The 27,228-nt window shown below is 42.7% G+C and overlaps 1 protein-coding gene across 1 annotated transcript in view; it reads right to left on the bottom strand.

Annotated features, from left to right (window-relative positions):
• Window positions 1-10,892: 10,892 nt before the first annotated feature.
• The window catches only part of LOC306774168 (uncharacterized protein), a gene marked incomplete at both ends in the record, with an annotated part of 26,316 nt that continues 9,980 nt past the window's right edge, over window positions 10,893-27,228 (bottom strand). The window contains 11 exons of the mRNA XM_079264148.1: window positions 10,893-11,119; window positions 11,236-11,383; window positions 11,480-11,610; window positions 14,482-14,587; window positions 14,683-14,816; window positions 14,929-15,034; window positions 15,132-15,244; window positions 16,685-16,790; window positions 16,882-16,994; window positions 18,038-18,121; window positions 18,569-18,575. Coding sequence (XP_079120274.1) covers window positions 10,893-11,119; window positions 11,236-11,383; window positions 11,480-11,610; window positions 14,482-14,587; window positions 14,683-14,816; window positions 14,929-15,034; window positions 15,132-15,244; window positions 16,685-16,790; window positions 16,882-16,994; window positions 18,038-18,121; window positions 18,569-18,575 — 1,275 coding nt within the window. The remainder of the gene's footprint in view (window positions 11,120-11,235; window positions 11,384-11,479; window positions 11,611-14,481; window positions 14,588-14,682; window positions 14,817-14,928; window positions 15,035-15,131; window positions 15,245-16,684; window positions 16,791-16,881; window positions 16,995-18,037; window positions 18,122-18,568; window positions 18,576-27,228) is intronic.

Raw genomic sequence — 27,228 nt, 5'->3', positions numbered from 1 at the left:
AGCACAGAATAAACATTTTGGCCCAGTTATGCCCCATCTGTTGGGGGACATCACACTTTAACATGTTAGTCACTCCTAAATCCATAAGACTTGAGGCTTTTTATCAATATTTTGACCAATCACAACCTTTTTTTTCCCATCATGAAATGCAATAAACCAAAATAAAAAAGACAAACTGACGAGCAGAAAACAAACTGTCATGAAACAAAGCTTTTGTTTTGCACATATAACACATTTTACTCGACATTGTGATTAAATATTAGGTGGACTATTAGTTAGACTGCTTATGTGTTGCATGTATTTAAATATGTGTTTGATATTTACCAAACCAAAGATTTATGCACCAAAGACATCACTACAGACTAACAATCATGGCTTCAACCACAAACTCAGTTTTATAACCCATTTTGTGAATTCCACGACAGACATTGTGTCGATCCTTGTCTGAAAGATTGTTGAAGCAAGTTTTTATCTAAATTTATTTTGCTGAAATGTTCTTTCATTACCTTGCTGTACTTAGTATCTCTGAAATGTAGGATAAGATTTGCACAGTTAGTAACAAAGCTATTACTAGAGATGAAAATAATAACAGCGGGTTTTCTATGTGGAGGGATATTAACATTTTATTGTTTATTCATGGAAATTATGCAACGCAAGCAAGACTTTACATGGACAAAAAAACTTACTCCCAACTTTTCTGTCCTGAATATGGGTTTGAAGACTTTCGGCAACTCCAGCTGTAACACCATGGAAGTGCCTCAAATCGTCCGGAATGGAAACGGTGGAGATATGGTGGGATTATCATGGCGCTCACATAGTTCTGGTTGTTACAAGGGAAGAATAACTCCTGCAGTCGCCGCCACTGTGTAGAAAAGACCGTTTTTGAACAGAAGTGCGTCTGAACCTTTTGTTAAAAACATGTTGATGGAAATGTTTATTTACCTCAGATGTTTACAGAACTGTTAATGAATAAACTTTTTGTACCATATCCATGCTTGCTCTTGGTTATTTTGGCGTCACAAAGAAGCACAAAGAACATGATCTAAGATGATTATGTGAGATTTTACACTGGTAGTTTAACACAAAGTTTTACAACATGGTTTAATCAAAGATACTTTCCATGTCCTAAATTCTTGTTTATATTTCAGTTTGTTCACGTGTTCACTTTAACTGGGCACATACTTGCCTTTAATTAGATGTTTACCAAGGTTGTCTCACATAATTTGCATTTGTTAGAAGTGTTATTCAAAGGTTGTGGTCGCCATTTTGTGTGCGTGGTTAGAGATGGGTTTGATAAGGGGCTGGAATCCCCTGAGTGCCAACCAAGCGGCAACCTCTAGAGCAGAGGTGTCCAGCTCTGGTCCTCGAGGGCCAGAATCCTGCAGGTTTTCTATGTATCCCTGCTCAGACACACCTAATTAATTAGTAGTAGAGCTTAATCAGTTGTGCACGTCATTGGCTGTTTGATCCATTTAGTGGAAGCTAGATGTGTTGGAACAGGAATACATGGGAAACCTGCAGGACAGCGGCCCTCGAGGACCGACTTTGGACACCCCTGCTCTAGAGGTTAAAAGTGAAGCCAATGCAGAAGTGTATAAAACTGCAGTTCCCCCTTCATCCACTAGGGGCTGCAAAACATAGCAAATCCCCATCGACTCCCATGTTAAAAAGACCAACTTCACAGCAGAAATAAACATGTTTACAGCAGAAATAAACATGTTTACAACATAAATAAACATGTTTACAGCAGGAATAAACATGTTTACAGCAGAAATAAACATGTTTACAACATAAATAAACATGTTTACAGCAGGAATAAACATGTTTACAGTAGATATAAACATGTTTAGAGCAGGAATAAACATGTTTACAGCAGAAATAAACATGTTTACAGCAGAAATAAACATGTTTACAACAGAAATACAAATGTTTACAGCAGGAATAAACATGTTTACAACAGAAATACACATGTTTACAGCAGGAATAAACATGTTTACAGTAGATATAAACATGTTTAGAGCAGGAATAAACATGTTTACAGCAGAAATAAACATGTTTACAACAGAAATAAACATGTTTACAGCAGGAATAAACATGTTTACAGTAGATATAAACATGTTTAGAGCAGGAATAAACATGTTTACAGCAGAAATAAACATGTTTACAGTAGCTATAAACATGTTTAGAGCAGGAATAAACATGTTTACAGCAGAAATAAACATGTTTACAGCAGGAATAAACATGTTTACAGTAGATATAAACATGTTTAGAGCAGGAATAAACATGTTTACAGCAGAAATAAACATGTTTACAGCAGGAATAAACATGTTTACAGTAGATATAAACATGTTTAGAGCAGGAATAAACATGTTTACAGCAGAAATAAACATGTTTACAACAGAAATAAACATGTTTACAGCAGGAATAAACATGTTTAGAGTAGAGATAAACATGTTTAGAGCAGGAATAAACATGTTTACAGCAGAAATAAACATGTTTACAGTAGATATAAACATGTTTAGAGCAGGAATAAACATGTTTACAGCAGAAATAAACATGTTTACAGCAGAAATAAATATGTTTACAGCAGGAATAAACATGTTTAGAGCAGAAATTAACATGTTTACAGCAGAAACAAACATGTTTACAGCCTGGCACAGAAATCCATTTTAGGTTTAATAGGTCAGGTTTACCTTCATGACAACTGTGGGGGGAGTGAATTTTTTCTAACTCACCCGTTTAAAAGTAATTTAATCTCAAAGGTCGGCATATTTAGGGGCGTGTCCTTTTGATTGACAGGTACCCGATCTCCCGCTTCAAGTGTGAAGAACGTAGAACAACCATGGTTTTTAGCCAGTTAACAACGTGACTTAGCTTTGGCCCCCTTACCTCCGTTAGCTGGTTAGCTCCCGTTATCTCCAGGTTAGCTCAGTTAGCTCTTAGCCACAGAAAGCTCGGAGTTCGCTCGATGTCAATCATCCACCATGACGCTCACAGCCCCTCTCTCAGCTGTTAAAGTGTTAAAACAAATTTGACAAGATTAAAGGTCCAAGTCTCGATGGCGCTAGAAATCACATAACATTTCGAAGACAAGACACTCAGTTGAAGCTTGTTACATACTCTAGGACAGGGGTATCAAAATCCAGTCCTCGAGGGCCGGAATCCGGCAGGTTTTTGTTGTTTCCCTCCACTAACACAGCTGATTCAAATCAAATGGATCCAGCAGCTTCTTGTCAACCTGTTTGAGTGTCGGTCAGGTGTGTGTTGGAGCACAGAGACAACAAAAACCTGCAGGATACCGGCCCTCCAGGACTGCAGTTTGACACCGCTGCTCTAGGAGATGCGAAAACACAAATAAGTTTAGCTTTGGTCCAGTTATTTTATGATAAAAACAGTTAGCTTAAGTTGTGCATGTAACGATGTCCATGTCTTTAAGTGTTGCATGTGTCATTTACATTTTTGCACTTTCTTACGGCTTCAATCAGCTCTTCATTGAAACTATTTGTTCAACCTTGCATTAGCATCGTGCTTTCCTGGGTTAACAACGCCCCAAAAGTGATGTCATTTTGTTCTAATTTTATCAAAACCAAGAAAAAAAATAATTCTCGCTTGAACATGTAACAGGCTTTATGGTCCTTTCATATTATACACAGTGCCAATGTAGAGAACTGATGGTGACAATATATTTAAATAGACCACAAAGCCAAAAGCTAACAAAGAATGCTAATACTCGCTAACACTAGCTACTGCTAGCTTAATCCTGACCTCTGCTAATCTCTCGACCATCAAGTGACTTGTCCATAGCTGACAGTATGAGTATGAGATATTAAAATATGTTAAGTTATTGTCTTTTAAAGTTATTTCAAAACTAATTAAGTTTAAGTTGTAATGTAGCATGTTTTTTAAATGAGAAAATATTCTAAAAACATTCTTTTTATGAAAAATGAAAAGGCAACACCTCAGTCAATTTTGTTTATTTTTATATTTTGGGAAGAGAAACTATGTTGTAAGCTAATTATAGATTACAGTGGGTCTACAGACTGAAGTAACAACCAAATTAAGAGAAGGTGTCTGTTGCTGAATTGAAAAGAAAAGAAGCTAATCCAATTAGCTTTGGAAAAGGAGGAAGCTGTAAATAATTTCAGCACAATCATACCTTTGGTTTGATAGTTGTCAGCCTTTATGTGCAGTTGTCCAACTTATCCACAATAATGGCTGGTCGCAGTGTCTAACCCAGGGAGTGTCCAACAAACAGATGCTAATCATTAGCCACATCAATGCTAACACTTACAGATGATCTAATGAGTTGCTGCATTAAATGCATGAATTATCACCCAAAAAGGTATCACCTTCACATCTGCTATGGCTAAAGGTTTATTTTTACGACGACAAATAAGAACTCAGGAGCTAGTTATACCTGTCACGAGGAGGGTATGTTGACCCTGACTGTTGCTAATGAGTTGTATTTTTCCATCTATCCATCCGTCATATGCCGCTTATCTGGGGTCGGGTCGTGGGGACAGCAGCCTAAGCAGGGAAGCCCAGACTTCCCTCTCTCCAGCAACATTTGCCAACTCTGCGGTGGGGATCCCGAGGCGTTCCCAGGCCAGCCGAGAGATATAATCCCTCCAGCGTGTCCTGGGTCTTCCCCGGGGTCTCCTCCCAGAGGGACGTGCCTAGAACAACTCACCAGGGAGGTCCAGGAGGCATCCTGACCAGATGCCCGAGCCACCTCAACTGGTTCCTCTCGATGCGGAGGAGCAGTGGCTCTACTCTGATCTCCTCCCGGATGACCGAGCTCCTCACCCTATCTCTAAGGGAGAGCCCGGCCACCCTGCGGAGGAAACTCATTTCAGCCGCCTGTATACGAGATCTCGTTCTTTCGGTCACGACCCACAGCTCATAACCATAGGTGAGGGTAGGAACGTAGATCGACTGGTAAATCAAGAGCTTTGCAATCCACCCTATTCCGACTGAGGACAATGGTCTCAGATTTGGAGGTGCTGATTCTCATCCCAGCTGCTTCACACTCGGCTGCAAATCGCTCAAGTGAGAGCTGGAGATCACGACCACATGAAGCCAACAGGACCATGTCATCTACAAAAAGCAGACCCAATCCTAAGGCCACCAAGCCGGATCCCCTCAACACCTCGGCTGCGCCTAGAAATTCTGTCCATATAAGTTATGAACAGAATAAAGGGCAGCCTTGGCGGAGTCCAGCCGTCACCAGAGACAAATCCGACTTACTGCCGGCAATGCGAACCAAGCTCTGACACCTGTCGTACAGGGACCGGACAGCTCGTACAAGGGGGTCCGGTACCCCATACTCCCGGAGTACCCCCCACAGGAGCCCCTGGGGGACACGGTTGAACGCCTTCTCCAGGTCCAAAAAACACATGTAGACTGGTTGGGCAAACTCCCATGCCTCCTCCAGGACCCCAAAGAGGGTATAGAGCTGGTCCACTGTTCCGCGACCAGGACGAAAACCACACTGCTCCTCCTCAATCATGGTCAATGGACCATGCCTTCCAATCACTCCCCTCCAGGTCTCACTGTCATTGCCCACGTGAGCATTGAAGTCCCCCAGCAGAACAATGGAGTCCCCAGAAGGAGCAACCTCCAGCACTCCCTCCAAGGACTCCAGAAAGGGTGGGTACTCTGAACTGCTGTTCGGTGCATAAGCACAGACAACAGTCAGGACCCGTCCCCCCACCCGGAGGCGGAGGGAAACTACCCTTTCATCCACCGGGGTAAACCCCAACGTGCAGGCACCATGCTGGGGGATGATGAGAATGCCCACACCTGCTCGGCGCCTCTCACCATGAGCAACTCCAGAGTGGAAGAAAGTCCAGCCCCTCTCGAGGGTACTGGTTCCAGAGCCCAAGCCATGCGTCGAGGTGAGTCCAACTATGTCTAGTCGGAACCGCTCAACCTCGCGCACAAGCTCAGGCTCCTTCCCCACCAGAGAGGTGACGTTCCACGTCCCTAGAGCCAGCTTCTGCAGCCGGGGATCGGACCGCCAGGGTCCCTGCCCCTTGCTGCCGCCCAGCTCACACTGCACCCGACCCCTACGGCTCCTCCCGCAGATGGTGAGCCCAACTGGGCCCCATGGGCAAAGGCCCAGTCACCAGACGCTCGCTCTCGTACCCCACCCCCAGGCCTGGCTCCAGAGGGGGGTCCCAGTCACCCGCGTCCGGGCAAGGGAACATTTATGCCCAGGTTTGTCGTCTTTATAAAGTCGTAATTTTGTTGTGTTTATTGTACCATTCTTCTCATTAAAGACGCTACATTTTGCTGTCTCTAACTTCAGATTTTAGTTGATATTTTATGCACACCTCTGATTTCTGCTCATCCTGTCCACCTGGATTCAGTTAGCAAATCACCATAACCTGTTTATGATTAGCTTCCTCAATAAAACAGTGTGGTTTCCTTTGTTAGGGTCAGGTTCTCACTGTGGTCCGTTCTCAGTACAGTTTTTCAAGCTCTTAAAAGTTCTTGGTTTTTCAGCAACACATTTAGCATATTTATTTTTATTTAAAGTTCTCAGTCATCATTTCTTCATCCGGTTGCCCACGGTCTACTCTGTTCTGCAGAGGTTAGGTCATGTATAGAGCAAACAACCCACTCATTGCCCGTCAATGTTCAGAATTTGTTCCAGATGAGGCAAGAACCTCATGAAAAGCTGACATGTTTAACATATCACCTGTTAAAACAAACAAAATACCACTGTTTTATTTTTTTTAAAAAAAAGTTAGTTTGTAGAACAAATGCAGAGCAAAAGTTCATCATGTGCTTGTATAAACTGTTTAAAACAAGACTACTTCCATTACTAAATTAAGTTTAAGTCATTTAGAGTTTAATTTAGGCAGTTGTATAACTGCATAAAGTCACATATGCTTCTGTCTTTTGGGTCTTATGTAACTAATAATGTTTTATGGTGGGTACCAATAAGTGCTATTCTTCTTCCTCCTCCCTTTTCAAACAGTTTTTCTCAAATAATCTCCTGATCTGTTGGTTTAACAGTAATATGATCGCCATGTCTTTGTGTTCGATTTTTTTCTCCTATTTTTATATATTTGTTTGAAATTTATTTGTTTTTGGCCATTTATAACATTATTTATCCCTTAATTATACAGGATAGATACCCTTTTGCATGTAATTTTATGTTGGTTTGTTATTTTACATTATTAAAATAGCAATACAGTTGGGATTAAAGAAAAAGTACATTTTGAGGTATCAGTCATTCGCTGTACTTCCATCACAAATGTGCAAACAGAAAATGTTGTTTTTACAACAAATAGTGATTTGCAGGTGTGTCTGTTGTATGTCGTTGAGCATATAAACTGCAGTTCTCTTGAAATGTTGTGCAGAATGAAGACAGTAACTCCAGTAATTACATGTATATTTGAGAAGAAACTGCTTTTTATTTGTCATGTTTTACGTTGCAGTCAGGATGGGAGCATCAGTACTTAAGAATTGATACTTCAGCCAGTCAAAATACAGGAATTGATACTTTCTGAGTATGTAGATGCCGCTCTGCAAATACAAACATGTTTTTTTTTTTTTTTTTTTAGCAATAAAACTGTGCGTAAAGCCCAGAAAGTGTCTTTCTGCTGTATCACATGACTATGGCAGCCTATCAGATGTCTTGGTGATGCTTTTGGTGATGACTAAGTTTGTTTTTATATTTTACTGGTTTAATGAATGTTATTGCACATTCTGTTATATTTCATTTTTCATGTTATTTTTACATATTTATTTTCAATTTATTATTAATCTGTCGTTGAATTATTTTTCTTTTTTTTTTTAAGATGATTTCTTTTATTCATTCATTCATTGTTCTAACCGCTTAAGCCAATTCAGGGTCGCGGGGAAGCTGGAGCCTATCCCAGCTGTCTTTGGGCAAAAGGCAGGGTACACCCTGGACAGCTCGCCAGTCCATTACAGGGCGATTTCTTTTATTTCATTTTTATTTCATGTATTTATTATTGTTTGGCAAGCAATACTATCAAGTATGGATGTTTTTGAGTTTTAATTATGTTCCATATTGCCGTTCCAATCACGATAAGATATTTTGTCCTTTCGGGGACTCCATACATGCGGTCAGATCGAGGCAACATTAACTAGGAAAAACACTCTAAAAAGCAACTATTAGCTATTTATTCTAGAGGATGATAATGAATCAGTGAGAGAACAGCATTTTTAGGTGGATCAATCAAAAGGTTTTGCATGTGCGTTGAACAATGTTCGGACCATCTGCCATGTATGGGTGTATATATGATGATGGTGATGAGGTGTCTGTGTGTGTGTGTGTGTGTGTGTGTGCGTGTGTGTGTATCCTCATGCTCTCGCCCACAAAGCCTTGCTGAGGCCAGCATTTCTTTTATTCTCAGTAAAAGTCCCAGGGATTTTAGCTGAACAAAAACCTCTCCAGGGAGTGAAAAGGCCCTGAATGCCTGCTAATGCTGTCCCGACCTCTGGACTCTTGCAGGCTGCGGCATTATGTGCCTGTATAGTCCAATATGAGTAAAGACAGTCTGTAAAACACTGCATACTGTAACAATAAGAGACCATGACTAAACAAAAACAAGGGTATAGACACCCAGACGTGAAAATTTTAGGGTTGATGGTCGAAAGGTATTAAGGATGATATTTTCAACATCATCTCAACAGAAGCTGTAGTTTCAGAAGGTGTGTTTCCATTTGTGCAGAAACAAAACATCGCAATAAAAAACCGCTAATGGAAACACCTACATTTAAAGAAAGAGTCTCAAATATCTTTAAGTTCTTACACTCTCAAAAGGTAGTTTTTCAGACTTTTCAAGACAGAAACATGTTGCAAAAGTGTAATGGAAACATTTACGTGTCTCCAGACGTGACGTGGGAGGTCATGACGAGTCCCTTTCTGGTAAAAATGGTGCGGTGTAGAACAAACATCGAACTTCAGAGTTTTATGAAAGAAAAAGAAGGAAAAAAACTTCAAAAAGCCGGAGCTAATTCTCTGCAAGTAGAAAATCCCAAAATAATGCTACGTGTCTACCCTGCCTAAGACTTTATTTTCGTAAAATCTCGCGAGAGCAACAAGATTTTACGATATTTGAGGATAATGTGCAAAACACTTCAATGGAAACACCCACAAGTTGGAATTGTTGTTTGTCAAAATTTACAAATTTCACTTTTATTTTGCGAAAAAATGTAAATGCGAGCTTCTGCCGACACAAATCTGAAAAGGTCTGTAGAAATGAAAGAAGAGCTGGGCCAAAACACTGAAGCTGGAAACTAAAGGATTTACTTTACAGCCTGAGTGGAATGTAATAAGAAGAATCTGAAATGTTTTCTTGTGTCATATTTATGCTTTAACCTCATATTGACTGGAATCTGGTGGACAAAGGGGACAATGAGATTTGTGTGGTAGTTAGGATGTCAGGACCTAAAACAGAATAGCCAAGCAAACCACACAAACAAGGTGTCGAAATCATTCGGATGCTGCTGGTTTCCATGGAGACGAAGGTCCTGCTAGTTTCCATGGAGACGAAGGAGTATTCTCTCTTCCTGTCATCAACCATCTTGAACTTCCCGTCTTTCTGGACCTTCACGGTGTTTCCATGTGAATGTGGGATCTATTTCTGGATTGTCCTGCCTGACCATCATCATCATCATCAGCCGATGGCCTCATGTGATATTGACTTGGTAACACCTCAATTAAACACCTGGAAAACTGCCTAGCTTTGCTTTTTACCTTTTTTTTTTTAAACCTGTCCTGTCCAACATCGCAGCATACAGTACAGCAGTCTGAATGCCATATTTTTGCCAGACAGATTTGTTCTGTCAAGAGTTACATGTCATTTAAATGGCTGCCCTTGATATTGTCAATATTTTTTATTTTTTTATTTTTATTGAAATCATCATCAGTCTTGACATGGCAGTTCTGGACCTGGTAGGAACCGCCCACCGAGCTTCAATTCAGCTCATGATTTTTTTTCTTCAGTCCTGGGATTACTTGACTTATTTTTTAAATAACTTTCCTCATTTTGCAGATTACGTTCCTTGTTGTTAGGATTACTTTTGTCATCCTTAGGATTACTTTCCCCACTCCTGGGATTACTTTCCTCATTCATAGCATTATTTTCTTCTTTCTTCGGATTATTTTCCTCATTTTTAGGATTTCGTTCCTCATTCCTGGATTACTTTCCACTCTCTCCCACTTTGTATTTTTTTCATGCTTTTATTTTAAAGAGCATCATTCTTCTTCTACTACTTTCTGTCATTGTTACTACTTCCTGTCATCGCTGACATGAAATTTTCACTCCTCAAAGAAACGAATGCTCTTGTTGCTCCAGAGTTGGTAAAACATTTAAACAACTATTGATTTATATTTTGTGTTGAGACTTCTGAGGAGTTATGTAGTTATGGTTCGCTTCTGGACTTTTCTTGTATTGTTAGTATGTGACGTGTAAAGACCGCCGTTAGCATTCTGTGTCGAAGACAGAATGCTCGAAGTTTGAGCTCAAACTTTTCGCCGCTTCAAGTCAGAAGAACGTAGAACAACCGCAGTTTTTAGCCAGTTAACAACGTGACTTAGCTTTAGCCCGCTTTCCTCCGTTAGCTGGTTAGCTCCTGTTATCTCCGGGTTAGCTCTTAGCTACAGAAAGCTCGGAGTTTGCTCGATGTCAGTCATCCGAACTGAGAATTGAGAAACCCGACCTTACAGGATGAAGAGTGAAACAGTGTTAAAGCTAAAAAAGAAAGACTTGCAGTCAGTTGGGTTTATTTGACTTTTTAATTCACCAGACAAAAGTCAAACATGTCTGCATGAAAGGATGTTTCTTTTTCCTTTTTGTCATAAAGGTTGCATTGATTTGGAAGGTGCTGTGAAATCTTTAATCCAGCTCCTAATCCTCACAACCCAACATTGCCGAAGTGATCTTCTTCGGCTGAGAAGCGATCCTGCCTGCAGCCAGAATCATAGGGCTCTCATAGTGGTAATATTCTGAGCCCTTAAATAGCTGAATGCCGTCTGGACCACACTTAGCAGCATCAATATCAGACAAGGGCAATGGTATATCTCGGATAACGGTCCTGGGGGTGGCAGAGAGGTCAACATCTCTCATTCTGTTTCCTGTTGGGAAAAAAAATCAGTCAAGACATCTGGAGATAACCGAAGCAAATCCATCCAACATTCAGAAAGTTTTTTTCTTTTATACAAACAAAAAGACTAGACTTAAGAAAGGTTACCTTGGATTATATGAACTACGTGTTCATCTGGACATACAAACGCAGCATCCACAGGTCCGTCAATGCCCAGCTCGTTTTTCAAGTTTTGAGGGCGGTTGCCAATCTGAGTCAGGTTGGAACCCACCAGATAGATGTAAATGTCATCACCCTGCAAATATTTGGTAAGAGAGGAGATTTTACTTTCACATTTTCACATTTTAACATGAATGCCAAAACTGAGATGAAATGTTCATTTGAGGAGTACCTTAATCAAGTACATCTTGTCATTGTAGGAGAAAGCAGCATCCACCCTGTCGGCTACTTCTTGCCATGCCCTGGTTATAGGTAAGGCGTGGAGGCTACTACTGATGGTATCCAGGCGCATGTAGAGACGACCTGTGCAGATCAGACAGCACCTTTGTGAAAGCTTTATTCTGGTATTTCTTTCATTTTCTTTTTGGTTTAAAGTTAGATGAATAAATTTAAACCACTCAGACTGCAATTCAAGGCCAGTGAGACCTTAGTTTAATAAAAAAAAGTAATGACTAAGAAACAGACTTATGAAAAATGAGCTTAGACTAATTTAAGACTAAGGTTCTGTCAAAAGGGCATTTAAGAGTAATGTCTTATAACGGGGTACTGGCATTAGCTTAGACACAGGACTAAGCTAAGACAAGTAAAGCTCGTCAAACTCTGAGGCCATAAACATTCGCTCAGACCAACATAGGCAATCGATAATCTAAGCCACAGACATTGGCTTAGATGGCGGTGTAAGCTAATTTGTCTCATGGACATGAGTCTATAATTAGGACAAATGCAAATTATATCTCTTGGCTGGCCTGGGAACGCCTCGGGATCCCCCCGCAGAGTTGGCAAATGTAACTGGGGAGAGGGAAGTCTGGGCTTCCCTGCTTAGGCTGCTGCCCCCACGACCCGACCCCGGATAAGCGGCAGAAGATGGATGGATGGATGGTAAATTCATTTGTCAGTGACATGCGACCTTAACTCAGTTTAGGATTAATGTTTTCTAAACACTGACTTTAGCCACCACACTAAGCTAATTCATCAAGACATTAGACATAAGTTTAAGGTTGAGCTCTGCCACAATCATTGCTTGCACCACCAACATTAGCTTAGCAATGCTAATCACCAATCTAAGTCAGAGACACTCGCTCAGCCACCAGTCTAAGCTATATTGTCTCAAAGACAATAGCTCTGCTTAGCTAAAGACTAAAGTCTTATAGCGTGGCTACCGGTTTAGACATCACTCTAACTTCATTTACCTTATGGACATGAGCCTACATGTTTCAATAAGACAAATGCAAGCTCACACAAATCTAAGCTAACCAACAATATTAGCTTAACTTAAAACTAATGACTTATCGAGAGGCCGCCAACATTGCTTACACGCCAGTCTTAGGTATAGAGTCTTATCGACACTAACTTTGCTTAACTTGGGACTAAAGAGTGAAGATACATGATGTTTCTTAATCTGTAATTAATACTACAGAATTAAATAATTCTAAATTAACAATATTCTCTTAAGAGTTTACATGGAAATAATAATTCCGAATTGAGGTTAACATGGAAACACGTCCTAACTGAATTCCGGTTTAGATTGGCGGGTTGGGAATGGTTCTGACTGGACAGGGCATTATGTCCTACCAGAAACATAGTTTGCGTCCTGCTTCTCGTCTTTTCGGTCATAACATGGAAAGCTAAATAAAAAGGACCAGTTTTGCTGTTATTTTGATGATAAGTTTGAAGCACCAGCGCAGGACGAGCATACTACTTCACTTTGTTTTAGCAGATTAAAAGGAGAAGGAAGATAGACTACCAAAGACGGGAGGCAAAACAACACGCAAATATATGTGTCATTGGGACGGGACAAAGTTATGAGCATGCTCTGAATTTTCTGAATTAACTTGGAGGGGATTTGAGGTTGTCATGACAGAGGAATTAATCAGTTCAGATTTAAAGTGACTTTTGCATTAGGAACCATGTGTTTACATGGTCATTTTATTCAGAATGAAGGAGAAATGAAAAATTCCATGTTAACGTGGCCATTGATCGGCCACCGACGTTAGCTTACAGACCATCTTCAGCTGACACAAAAGACGTTGCCAACCATTAACTATGACCTTATTGTGGAAATGGAAATTTTACGTCACATATTGTACATGTTTAGGACCTTACTTGCTTCGTCACAATCTACAGATTGTGTACCAGGTGCAGTTCTGGTTCCTGGTCTTTCCTGTCCCATTTTGTCCACACACCAACAATGTCCAGTAGAGGCATGGCACTAGCAGGGAAATAAAACATCCGGTAGGTCTAGTTAGTATGACTGCCAATGTAAATGAAGTAATATGATTTGAAACACAAGAATTCAAGGAAAAATCCCCCAGACATGCTAACCTGCTTTAGCTGATAATGTCCATTTTCGTCACATTGTGGTACAAAGGCTCCAATTGAAAGACCTTTGGCTTGTAAGTCGTCTTTGTGTCGCTCACAGTGACGCTGGGGTCCATCTGGATTACATATGTTATATATGTTTTATTGGTAAGGAAATATGGGTTTATGATACATTTTACACAGTATCCAGTTTTGAAGTTGGCTTTAAACCAGTATTACGCATCACCTGCTGCGCTGCAGTCCACGTGTGGCGTACCAGGTCCAGTTCTGGTTCCTGGTTTTTGTTTCCCGCTTTTGTCCACACACCAGCAATGTCCAGTTGAGCCATGGCACTGGTAAAAGATCAGATTGTTACAGCAAGCTTATCTTTTAAGAGCAGTTACTAAAACCCAACATGCCTACAACAAAGTGAATTAGTGTGGTCAGAGATGCTAACCTGCTGTGGTAGATACTGTCCATTTCCATCACACTTGGGTAAAAAGGCTCCAATCAAATTTCCCCTGGCCTCGACTCGGATTCTGTGATGGTCACAGTGACGCTCAGCTGGGTAGGAATGAAACATACATGCAGTTTATTACGAGATGTTGTCATTATTAGCAAAACTCTAGACATCAGTTTCATAACTAACATCTGTGGTTTTGTACCTTTTATTTCCATATTTTAGTGTAACTAGTACAGGTACATATCCAATCTACAGAATCTGAAAGTCTGAAAAGACTTCATGTTCCAAGTACAAAACATTTCTCTTACACACCTACTCAAGAACCAATCAGATCTCTCTGATACCTAAGCAGTATTGAATGTCTTGTTTTAGATGAGAAGTATTTAGATGTCTTGACAAGTGCAAGGCTTCACCTGCTTTGCTGCAGTCTGAATGTGGTTTTCCAGGTGGAGTTTTGGTCCCTGGTATTTCTGATCCTGTGCTGTCAACACACCAGCAAAATCCAGTGGAGCTATGGCACTAGCATAGCAAGGAAACAGCATGTGGTTATCATAACTCCAATGTAGAGTCACAATGCATGCACAAAATTCAGTGGAAAAAGTCCACAAACTAACCTGCTTTTGGAGATACTCTCCATTTTCACCACACTGGGGTACGAAGACTCCACCAATGGGGTGTCCTTCTGGAGTTGTGGTCTTTAGACTGTCTCTGTGTTGCTGGCATTTAGTGGTGGAATCTTGTGGTTTATCTGGTTGAGAATGGGACACAAATTAACATGAACTAAACCAAAGCTGTGAATCATTTAAGAAAGCTAGGAGAGATTCCGGCTCTTTTTTAGATCCATTGATATTCTGCTTCACCTGCTTTGCTGCAGTCTGGAGGTGGCGAGCCAGCCAGGGTTTCGGTTCCTGGTTTTTGGATTCCTCTGCTGTTCACGCACCAACAGCTACCAGTGGAGGCATGACACTACCACAGGAATAAAAGATCATGTATGTTATGACTGCAGATGTGAAGTGAAATCACTTTAATTGAAATGATTTAGAAAAACGGAAGAGATGCCAACCTGCTGTGGTTGATACTCTCCATTGTCATTACACTGTGGTACAAAGACTCCAAGTGACGTATCGACGCCCTTCAGGCGGTCTAAGTGGCGCTGACAGAGACGCTGTGGCTCATCTGGGAAAGTTAGATTCCCATAAAACCATTTAACATTTATAGAAAACCAAAGAGGACCCATCTGCTTTACAACTTTCTATTCTTCAGAAGATATGGATGGTATAGATACTTTAGGTCAAGTTTATTTGTACATCACATTTAATCTGCAAGATGATGCTAAATGCTTTACATTAAACAGAAACTAAAATACGTTATAAATAATAGGAATAACAGAAAGTTATTGTGATGACTTAACAGATTTATACTTTGTTAAAGCTCCATTTTTCTGAAAGTTTGCTCAACAAAACACTACTTCTCCATTTTTAGTTTTAACTGCAGCTCCTGTAGTTACAGACCCGAAGGAACAGCGAAACAATAGTCTAGTCTACTAAAGATAAATGCAGAAATCCTGCTGGGATGTCTGTCTTTAAAGTTTCAATGTGTTCTTTATGTGATAATCGACACACTTCACACCTGTCTTGTTTAAAGCAATAGTAATTAATCAGAGTTAGAATCCAACTATAGTCTCCTGGGGAGGTGGTTGTCTGGATCTGTGTGTCATCAGCATAGTTATGGTGAGATATTTAGTGGTTTTTTCATCCTTTGAGTGGCTGGGAAGCATGTACATATTGAATGGCAGTGGAGCAGCAACATGGAGCCTGATGGAACTCCACAGATTAATTCATTCAGACTTATTTTAACTGATAAACACTGAATAATCTTTTTTTTTTTTTTTTTTTTTTTAAAGAATTAAAACCAGTACGCTTTAGCACATTCATTTAAGGCTAAGTACCAGCCACGTCATCCTGTACGTGGTCCCTTTTTTTTTTTACAGAAATTATTGACATTGAAACAAACTCAAAACAGAAACTATTTCCATATTATCTACCTGCTATCCTCCCTAAAGCACCTCCACCTCAGCTGCATCCCAAACGTCTTCTTGGCTTTATTCCAGCCATAGAGGATCATTATTTTCCTGCTTTTCTCATCACTTGTTGATCTTTGGCTGCTCCTGATTGGACGTTACCGTCAGTTTAAGCTCTCTGATTGGTGGAAAGTCTGACAGGAAGTGTCTTCATCATCATGTCCAGGTGAAAATAGAGGTCTCTTAGCAACATGGTAGTGATGGTGATGAAGATGTGATAAATAATGGTGGATTTACCATCTAGAGTCTCTGAATAAACACTACATCTGGATTGTAGACCTCCTGGACGGCCTGGCTGGAAAACCTCTGTAGACCAGCTGGAGGGTCACATGACCATCACAAAGTTAAACACGACCATTGTTTAGAAAGGGATGATGTTGTCAGTGACAGCACTCAGGATGGATGAGTTTTAAGGGTTAACATACACCAAACAGCATTATTTAACTAGCTGAACTTTCATTTTTTTACTACAGATAACACTTAGAGTTCGAATGTGTGTAAATATGTTGCATGTCCTATAAAGTCTGAAGACTCACCTGAATTGCTGCAGTCTACAGGGGGTACACCAGGTGGCGTGGCAGTTCCTGGCTTTTCCCGTCCCTTACTGTCCACACACCAGCTGTACCCAGTGGAGCCATGGCTCTGGCACAGGAACAACAGATAGTTGAGGAATGACTGAATTTAAGTGACTATTAGAGTCAGATCAGAGTGAAGAATGTCAGTCGATGCCAACCTGCTGTGGTTTATACTGTCCGTTCTCATCGCAGTCTGGCACAAAGGCTCCAATCAGAAAGCCTCTGGCCTGGACACGGTTTTTGTGGTGCTCGCAGTGACGCTCTGTTATATCTTGAGAGAAGTGGACACACATTTGCTCATTTTATTGGGAACCTGTCGTAAGGTCTTGTCAGACAGTATTTACACAATCTGTTTCATGTTCCACACTGTAGACGAGTTTAATCTGAACCTCATACTGTCCAAAGATGTTTCATTGTGAATCAGTTTATCCTTAAAGCCGTATGCCTGACTACGTGTTGCGGGCTAATGGATTTTCCCACCATCTCAACCTCTAACAGGACAGACAGTTTCATCCGTCTCCTGCACTGCTTACACCAGTAAATTTGTCCAAATTCAAGGAGTTTTGCACTTAATGCATAAAAGTGGAACAACGTGACCGGAACACGTGTTGAGTTGTGTATCTGGAACAGGAAGAAGACGACGCAGAAAGCGCTAAATTAAAAGCGCCTGAAGAAGATGCAGAAGAAGCTGAGAACATTTTCTAGCAGTGCATTCCTGCTACCGACTACCGAGGTGAATTCTGATCTCCGCACTGCCCCCTAGTGGCTGAACTGACTGCACAACTATGGCAGTTTAAAAAGCAAATGACTGTTTGAAATGGACGCACTCATTTCCGTACGTAATGGAGCATAAATGGGCCTTTACACTCACATTGGTGCATTTTTTAAGATGACCACGTTTCCTGAGTTCATGCAGTGGGAACGCCAACCGCCTGGTGGTGACATGAACGCCGGCGCTCAGACATGAATATGGATGCTACACTTGTTAGCAGATGTGAATCAGTTTCAGGTGGGTTTGAGCTACTTTAGCCGGGTGTGTGAACGTTCCTCAGACGAAGCGATCCACCGACTGAAATACTAGTAAAATGTGATCAAATGCAACAACAGTAAATAAATAAATCACACCTGTTTCAGGGAAAAGTCAATAAAACCCAAAATGGACCCACCAGATAAATATTGGCCACTGTCTTTGGATGTTATCGACACCGTAAACATGAGCCAACACGCGTCCTATCTGGTACCCTTCATACATGTAAACTAAGAATGATTCCTTCCATTAGAGGCACTAATTTATGTATTTCCTCATTAAATTACCTGCAAAGATGTACGTTGTGCCGGTATCGTCTGCAGTCATGGCACCGAGCTTGACATCACTGCATTTCGGCGGTTTACCATCGCCTGCAGGTGGATGGACAAAACTGCACGTTAAACTGGTTTTCTGCAGAAATAAACCACTTTTCCACTCATTTCTTGTTCTAAACTGACAGTTATTTGGTAAATAACATCAGACATGAGTGTTTAAAAGCTGACTGTTTCAGTAGGGGACGGATGTAAAACCACAGAACCAACCTGCTGCTGAATCCTGGCTGTGGATGGTGAAAAGAAAAGGACAAAGTTAGTTTGCTGTGCTTCTGCATCGCACCACATTATCAGCTGGACGCAGGACTAAAGAGACACGATGATAAAGAAGCCTGAAGTTTGTCTCATTGATCCAAACAGAGTTACAAAATAAACGTTTGGTCATTTTCCCAGAAAATCATGAGAGAAATCTTACTAATAAATGCTTCTATATGAGCCTAAAACACAGTTATGGATGAAAATGCATATAAATTTATTGGTACTCACAGCGGTCCTGCAGAGGTGAGGGCAAAAGCGAAGCACAGAAACAGAGTTTTGGTGACCAGGTCCATGCTTGTTCTCCCTGAAGAGCCACGCTGGGACATGAGGTGCAGGTTTTCACCATCTCAACCTGCTTTTATATTCCTAAACGCTTATGCAACTCACGAGTCAGCCGGGGAGGAAGCTGAGCGTGGACGTGGCTCACTTTAAACCTTTTGTTTGTTTTTGATGCAATCGTTTTCAATCAACCTGATTTCCCTCAAACTGTCATTCAGCTCCAGAATGAATGATTTTCTTTTTTGTTCAACAACCTCAATCCTAAAGAAGTTTGAACATGGTGCAAAACGTAAATAACAGAATACAAGGATTTGCTAATTCCTTTCCCCCCTTTATTCAGCTGGATATGCTCCAAGATATTCTCTCTGCAGCCTGGTAAACATTATTGTTTTGTTTTGTTTTCAAATATTCACTCATGTTAAATTTGATGCAACGTATTCCAGTAAAGCTGGAAAAGTGGCGACAAAAACTGGGAAAGATGAGGAATGTTAAAAACAAACAGCTGTTTGGATCGTTCCATAGGCGAACAGCTTGACTGGAAACAGCTGGGTGCCATGATTGGGTATAAAAGGAGAATCCTCGAAAGGTTCAGTCAGTCACAGAACAGGGCAGGGTTTGTCACTTTGCAAAAAATTATATGAGCAAATAGTCCAACAAGTTAAGACCAACATTTTAATATGCAGTGGCAGGAATTTGTGGGTTTCATCATCTATGGTCCATAAAATCTAACGATTCAGAGAATCTGGAGAAATGTCTGCATGATGCAGCAAGGCTGAAAACCAACATTGACCTTTGATCCCTCAGTCTGCATAAACAGACGTTACATAAAGGATATCACCATATGGACTAACGCAGCTCATCGCTACGCTTAAAACTTTATTGTGAAAAATCCAGAAACAAGCCGGCTTCTCTGGACCCAAATTTGTCTCAGATGCAAAGTGGAAAAGTGTCCAGTGGTCTGATGAGTCCACAATTCAGTGACTCCATGTCTTCTGGGCCAAAGAGGAAACAGACGATCCGGACTGGAAGCCAGCATGTGAGACGGTACGGCGGTATGTTGGTGCCAGTTCCTGTTCCCTTACGACGTAACCAGGAAGGTCACATTTAAACCTTTGTCCTCGTACCTCCATGATTCCTCAACGTTGCCATGATTATTTAGTCAATTCATCCACCTGGGCAGTAGTTCTCAAACTTTTTCAGTAAGGCTCGCCTTTCATCAACGACAACAACGTCAAGCCCCCCCGCCCCGTCACATGAACATACGAAGAAATGCCTCATTAGTTTAGTGACGGTATTGTAGTTAAAACCATGTCAGTGTTATGACCCATTCTTCTGCTTTAGTGTGAAACGTTTTAGACCAGGAATCTCTTCAAACTACTTCAGGTGAGCCGAGTTTTCAGTGAGATGGAGGCTGCTTCAGTAAAAATCATCGATTATTTTAAGGTTTATTTCTAAAATAACCTGCAGGATTTTCTTTGTTATCAGGATGAAAAGTCTCCAAGCAGTGTTGTAGCTTGTTTGGCTTCATACTTCATAAAATTAAAATATAGTATTTTGATCCATGCTAAAGACTGTGGTCTCTTCATTACCATCACTGATTATTACTATAACTTGACTGTAACCTGGTCAAGCAGACATGCTGCATCATATTTTCTTCATATTTTAGTACTTGATTTTTCTCTTGTTGATTCATCATCATTCATCGTTGGTACTTTTACAAATTTGTCCTGTGCCAAAACTCCCAACTTTTATTTAGCCTTGCTGCGCGGTTTGGGAACCACTCCAGTAGGGGGCAGTGCTGGGAGTGCTACTCAGAGGAAGATGGCTGTGCCGTGTGTGTCGACACTGGCTGGTAGTCGTAACGCACAACTACGAACTTGTTTAAAATTTCCCCAAAAAACACCAGAAAGAGAAGAAAAGTACAAAGTTTTTTTTTCTGTTCTCAAATTTTACATATTCTTCATGTGCTTAATTAGGTATTTGGTCATTCCTCTTCTTCTCTGGTTTGTTCCTTTTGCTAAGCTAACTAAGCTTACTAAGCTAACTACTAAATCATGTGGGTAACCGATGCAGAAGACAGTGAAACTATCTACGTATCCATCTTTTGCCTTCAGCTTAAATAGGCTTTAACTTTCAGATGTGTGAAGGAACCATTAATGCTGAAAAGTTTGTGAATGTTTTGAAGCAACACGCTGCAACAGGTGACGTCATTTTCAGGGACGTCCTTATTTATTCCAGAGAGACAATGCCAAACCGCATTCTGTAGTTGTTGAGGTTTTTACACCAACGCTGAATATTTTGTTCCAATATTTCGTACAGGGATATTTTTATCGAATCAGCATCAAGTCAACATGAACGCTCACATTAGAGACCAAATTTTATTCAGAGATTTTTTTAATAGTATATTTTTCAAACAAATGGGGATTGTTCTTAACATTTGCATTTGACAGATAGACAATCGACCAATTAGAGAAGGCGTGTTGACAGCGCCACCAGAATCACTAGCAAGCTATGCTAGTGTCACTTTGTCCAGACTTTGTGTTGCCATGACCGAGTCTCTGTTTCTTCATGCTGGCACAGGGGTGGGCAACTCCGGTCCCCGAGGGCCGCAGTCCTACCATAGACCGTATATGAAAGATGGAAGGAGCCTTCGTTGGTTTAAAGAGAAACCTATGTGGAAGTACATAAAACTGCAGTTCCCCCTTCATCCACTAGGGGCTGCAAAACAGAGCAAATCCCCATAGACTCCCATGTTAAAAAGACCAACTTCACAGCAGAAATAAACATGTTTACAGCAGAAATAAACATGTTTACAGCAGGAATAAACATGTTTACAGCAGGAATAAACATGTTTACAGTCTGGTACAAAAATCCATTTTAGGTTTAATAGGTCAAGTTTACCTTCATGACAACTGTGGGGGGAGTGAATTTTTTACTAACTCGTCCTTTTAAAAGTAATTTAATCTCGAAGTTTGGCATATTTAGGGGCGTGTCCTTTTGATTGACAGGTACCTGATCTCCCGCTTCAAGTCAGAAGAACGTAGAACAACCGCGGTTTTTAGACGGTTAACAACGTGACTTAGCTTTTGCCCCCTTACCTCCGTTAGCTGGTTAGCTCCTGCTCTCTCCGGGTTAGCTCGGTTAGCTCTTAGCTACAGAAAACTTGGAGTTCGCTCGATGTCAATCATCACAGCTCCCCTCTCAGCTCCACCTCTTTGCCCATATTTGTATTTTCCGGGTGACACGACGCGCATGCCCCTGCCAAGATGGTGATGGTAGGAACCGCCCACCGAGCTTCAATTCAGCTCTTCAGAAACCTACGGGTGACGTCACGGAGGCTCCGCCCATCTTTTATATACAGTCTATGAGTGCTACATGTGTTGGGAGTTTCCTTGCTGCAAATCAGCGGGTAATTAGCAGACTAGCGTAGTTGGATAACGATCTGCTAATCAAGTCTGATGTGAGTCAACTGTGTTGCAGCAGGGAAACTCCAAATACTTGTAGGACTGCGGCCCTCAAGGACCCGAGTTACCCATCCCTGTGCTAGCAGCTAGCTGTTGAAGCAGATCCTCAGGTCATCCTAAAGTCAGTCATGCAGCGGTCCAGCTTCCGGTTTTTGGCTCTTTTGTAGAACAGGATGAACGTCTTTTTCCTTTTCTTCTGTAGCATTAGCATGATATCGTCATTGCCTGATGTGGAATCCATCTTTGTTTTCACCATCTTGCAGGTTTGTTTTAGGATCTTTGTCATTTTTTATCTTGGTTTGGAAAAACAAAAACGTTGATATTTCACCTCCGAAGTATTTAAATTTTGTGTTTTTTATTCGTATCTGTCCCGGCGTGTAAACAGGTAAAAAGTTTTGACACAAACGTGGCTTCATAGTAAAAGAGTGTGGGTACTAGACTGGCCTGCCTGCAGAATGAATTTCACTTACAAACAAGTTTCCTCGGTTCCCAAACGCTTGTTGTGTGTTAAAGGAAAGGTGGTGTAACATGGTGATAAACATGAACCTGTCTCAGCTCTACTAGCATGCTAACAGCATAAAATATAAAATAAGTCAATATTCTTAGAGAGTTCTTCAGTTTGTGTTAATATCTTGTGTCTGTCGTGTGCTAGGCTAAAATAGGTTAGAACTATTAGCAAATCATTGTCTCCTGGAGTTTTATTTGGCTTAGTTCCTCTGCAGGAACGAACCATGTTGACTTCTACTCACAGAAAATTAGCTGACCGCAGAAGCTTCTGGTAACCCCTGATGTAGATAATAATTGATCTGTCTGGTTAATATTTTACAAACTGTGTGTTTTATAATGACTTATGTAGCAACACAACCTCTGACCTCCCTTTGATCCTCTACTGGAGAAAACAGACCAATCAAAAAGCATGTTGGAATAGTTTTATTTATATTAGTTTTTTTTATGTTTCATGTCCTTGATGATGAAACATGTTGAATGATGTTAACACAATCTGCAAACAAGCAGGGTCTGTAGAACTAGTCCTCTGGTCACGCTTTGATTTTAAAGTCCAGTTTGAAGGCAAATAATCTGCATGTGGCTTTTGTTCATTGGTGGAACCAGTTATTGTTCCGCTCAGTGCAACAGATTACAGGATTTTACCTGAGCAGTGACATCTGCCAGGTAAATATGACTTCTTTGTTCCTGTTTACATGTTGATCACAAGAAATGTGCCCAGAGGAAGGTGGCTGGCTGTGTGCAACATGTAATCTGAGTAAATTAGGGAATAAAAGGCTGTAATAAATTTCTGTAACAGGATGAAGGTGTTAAAGTGGAACTATTATGTGCATTTCAGGCTAATTTATTTTTTATTTCTGAGCCCAGAAGGGCTGGGATTGATGGAGTTATTGTCACAAATGGCTTTATTTACTTCAGACCGACCCTCTCCGTAGGCTGTCAGATCAGCCTGCGGGCAAAACGAGTGGATTGAGACTCTTCCGCATTAAGCCCCGCCTCCCGCCACTGTACTACATCGGGAGCGCGCACCGCACCTGCTTTCACCGTCATTGTAACGTCTCATAAACAGAAGGATTAGGCTCATATGAACACAATAAAAACACAAAATACAACGTCAACACATAGCATCCAGCCCTACATGTTGGAACCTGAATCAGAGCCTGAAAACGAAGTGGAAAACAGCAACCCACAGCAACGAATGCAGCAGGATGTCTCTCTTTGGTAAACTCACCAGCCATCGTTGGAAATAACTTTATCCCACGTTTTCCACCCGCCTGATGTATTTGTACATGCCCTTGTTAACCAGTAGAAGGTAACCAATCACCGAACCTTATCCCCCGGGACGTCACAAGGATTTCCACGTAGAAAAAACTTTCTAAAACGATGCGTTTTTCGTCGCCATGGAAACCGAACGGAGAGAGTGCTGGAACTCAAACTGAAACTCAAACATGCGTTTAGGTGATAAAAAACAGTGTCGTTCACATGTCTGATGAGGATTCAACACTGTAACACTGTAGAAAGCTCAGAAAACTCCAGATACCATCATAGGAACCCTTTAATGTTAGTTAATCTCTTTTTTTTTTTTTGTCTTGTCCAGCATTTAAGCAAGCAGACTGATGTTCTGGATGTTCTGCAGAGCAAATTTATTTTGCCAAGGGGAACTTTTATAGATGTAATGATCCCCTCATATTTCTTGATTCTTATTTTATTTTTCTATTTGCTTTGGATAATAGTTTGTATTACAGAGTTTATGCTGCTGGACCGGACAGGACAGGAAAGGGGCAGAAAGAGAACAGAAAAGAGAACATAAAAAACAAAAAGAGATCAATGCATACACGTATATGCACATACATACCCACCTACATATATATGTATATACACTCGCACATACAGTATATACATACATACATATATATAGATAGATATACATACATACATACATATATATACACACAAACATACATACATATACATACATATACACATACACACACATACATACAGACATATACATACATACATAAGTACACACACATACCCACCCACACACATAAATATATACACCCACACAAGCCAACTCTAGATTCATGGTCCCTGTGGAGAACAAAACCATTGACAATCAGGAGGACCAGAAACTAGCAAGTTAAATCAAAAAGACAGAGATAGAGCTACCTGCTGTTAATGAATAAACTTGCTGGACGACTCAGTGACTGTGACACATGCAGAACATTCATGCAGAACATTTAGAGTGGAACGTGTTCAGAGAAGAGTGATCATGCCAATGTGACCCCGCCCGCCTAGGGCTAGAGGCAGGCCAGGAGAACCCAGAGACCCGGGTAACCGACAGTCACCCCCAGGCACAGACCCTAACCCCCCCACTCCGGAGCCAGCCATGCATCCGCCCAGGAGGTGGCGAAGGAGGTGCCCAACCAGAGTCCCCCACAGTCAGGGGGAACAGGCCCCAGCAGGCCCAGGCCGGCAAGGGCCGATCCCGCCGGGCACCAGCCCCCCAGGGCAGACAGAGCGCAGGCCCCAGGGCCCCAAGAGCCCGAGAGCAGCCCCCCGCCCCCGCAGGCAGAGGGCACAGCCCACACCGACGGAGGACCAGGATCCCCAGACCACCACCTAGCGGCAGCCAGGTCGAACCCCAGTGCGCCAGCTGCGCTCCCCGGGTACAGGACACCCCCCCCCCCCACCAAACCACACACACATAAACATGCATACCCTCCCTCCCCCAACACGCACTCCCCTCTCAGCCCCCATCCACACACCCCTCCGTAATCCACACACATCTCCCATCACATACACAACCCCACCCCACCTCTACTCACTCACCCATACCAAGTCACACAAACCACAACCGCCCCCGCCCCCACACACGCTCACACCCCGCCACCCCATCCCTCTTCTTCTACCCGACCACACATGCCCCACCAAACACCCTTCCACCACCCACAGCCCCCCCACAGACACCCTCACTCCTCCAACACAGGCACACCCCATTACATACAACCCACCCACCAACATACCCCTCCACACACACACACACACATATCTACTCATCCGCACACATCACTATCCCCTCACCCCCCTACCCACCTATATCCCCAACCCTAACCCCCCCCCAGCCACCGCACCATCCATCTGTAACCCCATACACCTACTCCCACACATCCTCACCTCCCCCCTCCATCATGTCCCATGTGAGATGTCCCAGATGGGGGCAGAGGACAGGATGGCCCTGATCAGGGCCCCCATAATTACCCCCCACCACTCCCAGCGTCCCCCCCACCACTCCCAGCGTCCCCCCCACCACCCCACAGATGCAGCTGACCCAGCACCCCCCCAGGGCCGGCGACAACCCTCCTACAGCCAGGCCCCACCATACACCGCACGCCCCCCCCCCTAATCATGTGAGTTGTCAGTGTTTTGGTGTTTTGATGTCTAAGTGTACTTAAAACTGGGAGGTGAGCCGAGGCCGGGTGCAGCGATCAAGACCACCTTGATGGCCTTTCTCACCACCCAGCGCCACGTGCACACCTCCAAATACCCTGCCTGTGTGTGATGGGGGGAGGAAGAGGGGTCGAGGGATTTAAGTCTGGAGGAAAGTGAGCTTTCCTCCAGAAGGTGAGCCGCCCGCAGCACTGGGCATGCCCCCTACTCCCAGGGCCTCCCAAGGACCAGGACAAGCCAGGGGCAGCCATCCCCGTAACCAGAGCCTTCGGCGACTCTAACCAGAGAGTCATCACCGACCCAAGAGGGGACCAACCCACCACATGCAGAAGGGGGGCATGAGGACAGAGAAGAGGAGGGGCGGCAGAAGGGGAATCCCAGACTGATTGTCCACCGCCCCCTCACTCACAGAGGACACCCCCACCTGGGGACATGAAGTCCCCCCTTGTCCACACATCGGCACTTTCACACACATCCGCCACTGTCTCAGCACACACACCTACACACACACACACACACACACACACACACACACACACACACACACACACACACACACTTCCCGACACATACAGGTCCACCCAGCCACACATTCAGCCCACCCTCAAAACCATCCTCCTGACCCCCACGTCACATCCAAATCCCCCCCCCCCCATCCATCACATCTACACTTATCCACCAACCCACCACACACATCCACCCACTCCCCCATACATACACCCCTGCCCAGGGTCGCAACCAGGCACCAGAGCAAGTACCTGCCCGCAGCGGCAGGTCCAGGTCAGCCCAGCCCCCCCCCCCGGCACAAGCCGACCCCCCACCCCCAAGAGACAAGGGACAACCCCGGGCACCGGAGCCCGGGACCCCGCCCAGCCCACCCCACGGCGGCACAGCGCCCGTTACGGAGTCAAGCCCGTCCAACTCCTCACCCACCAGCGACCTCGCCCCGCCGCTGCGCGGCAACTCCAGCCGCTGGCCCATCCAGGTCCACAGTAGGGCTAGAAACCTAGCAACCCCAGCAGTGGAGCAGTCAAAATACCCCCCCCAGGAGCCCACCACAGACCCACAGCCTCCAGAGACCCCCAACCGGCCACCAACCCCGAGCGCAATAAGGTCACATTCTCCCCCCATACTAAGTGATGGAGCTGATCACAGGGGACCAGAGGGAATGAAGTTCAGCTGACTGAT

The sequence above is a fragment of the Telmatherina bonti genome, assembly GCF_933228915.1.
Source record: "Telmatherina bonti genome assembly, chromosome: 24".
In the NCBI taxonomy this organism is placed as follows: Eukaryota; Metazoa; Chordata; class Actinopteri; order Atheriniformes; family Telmatherinidae; genus Telmatherina; species Telmatherina bonti.
Note: the sequence above shows the minus strand (reverse complement) of the source record. Positions and strands in the feature narration are given on the sequence as shown.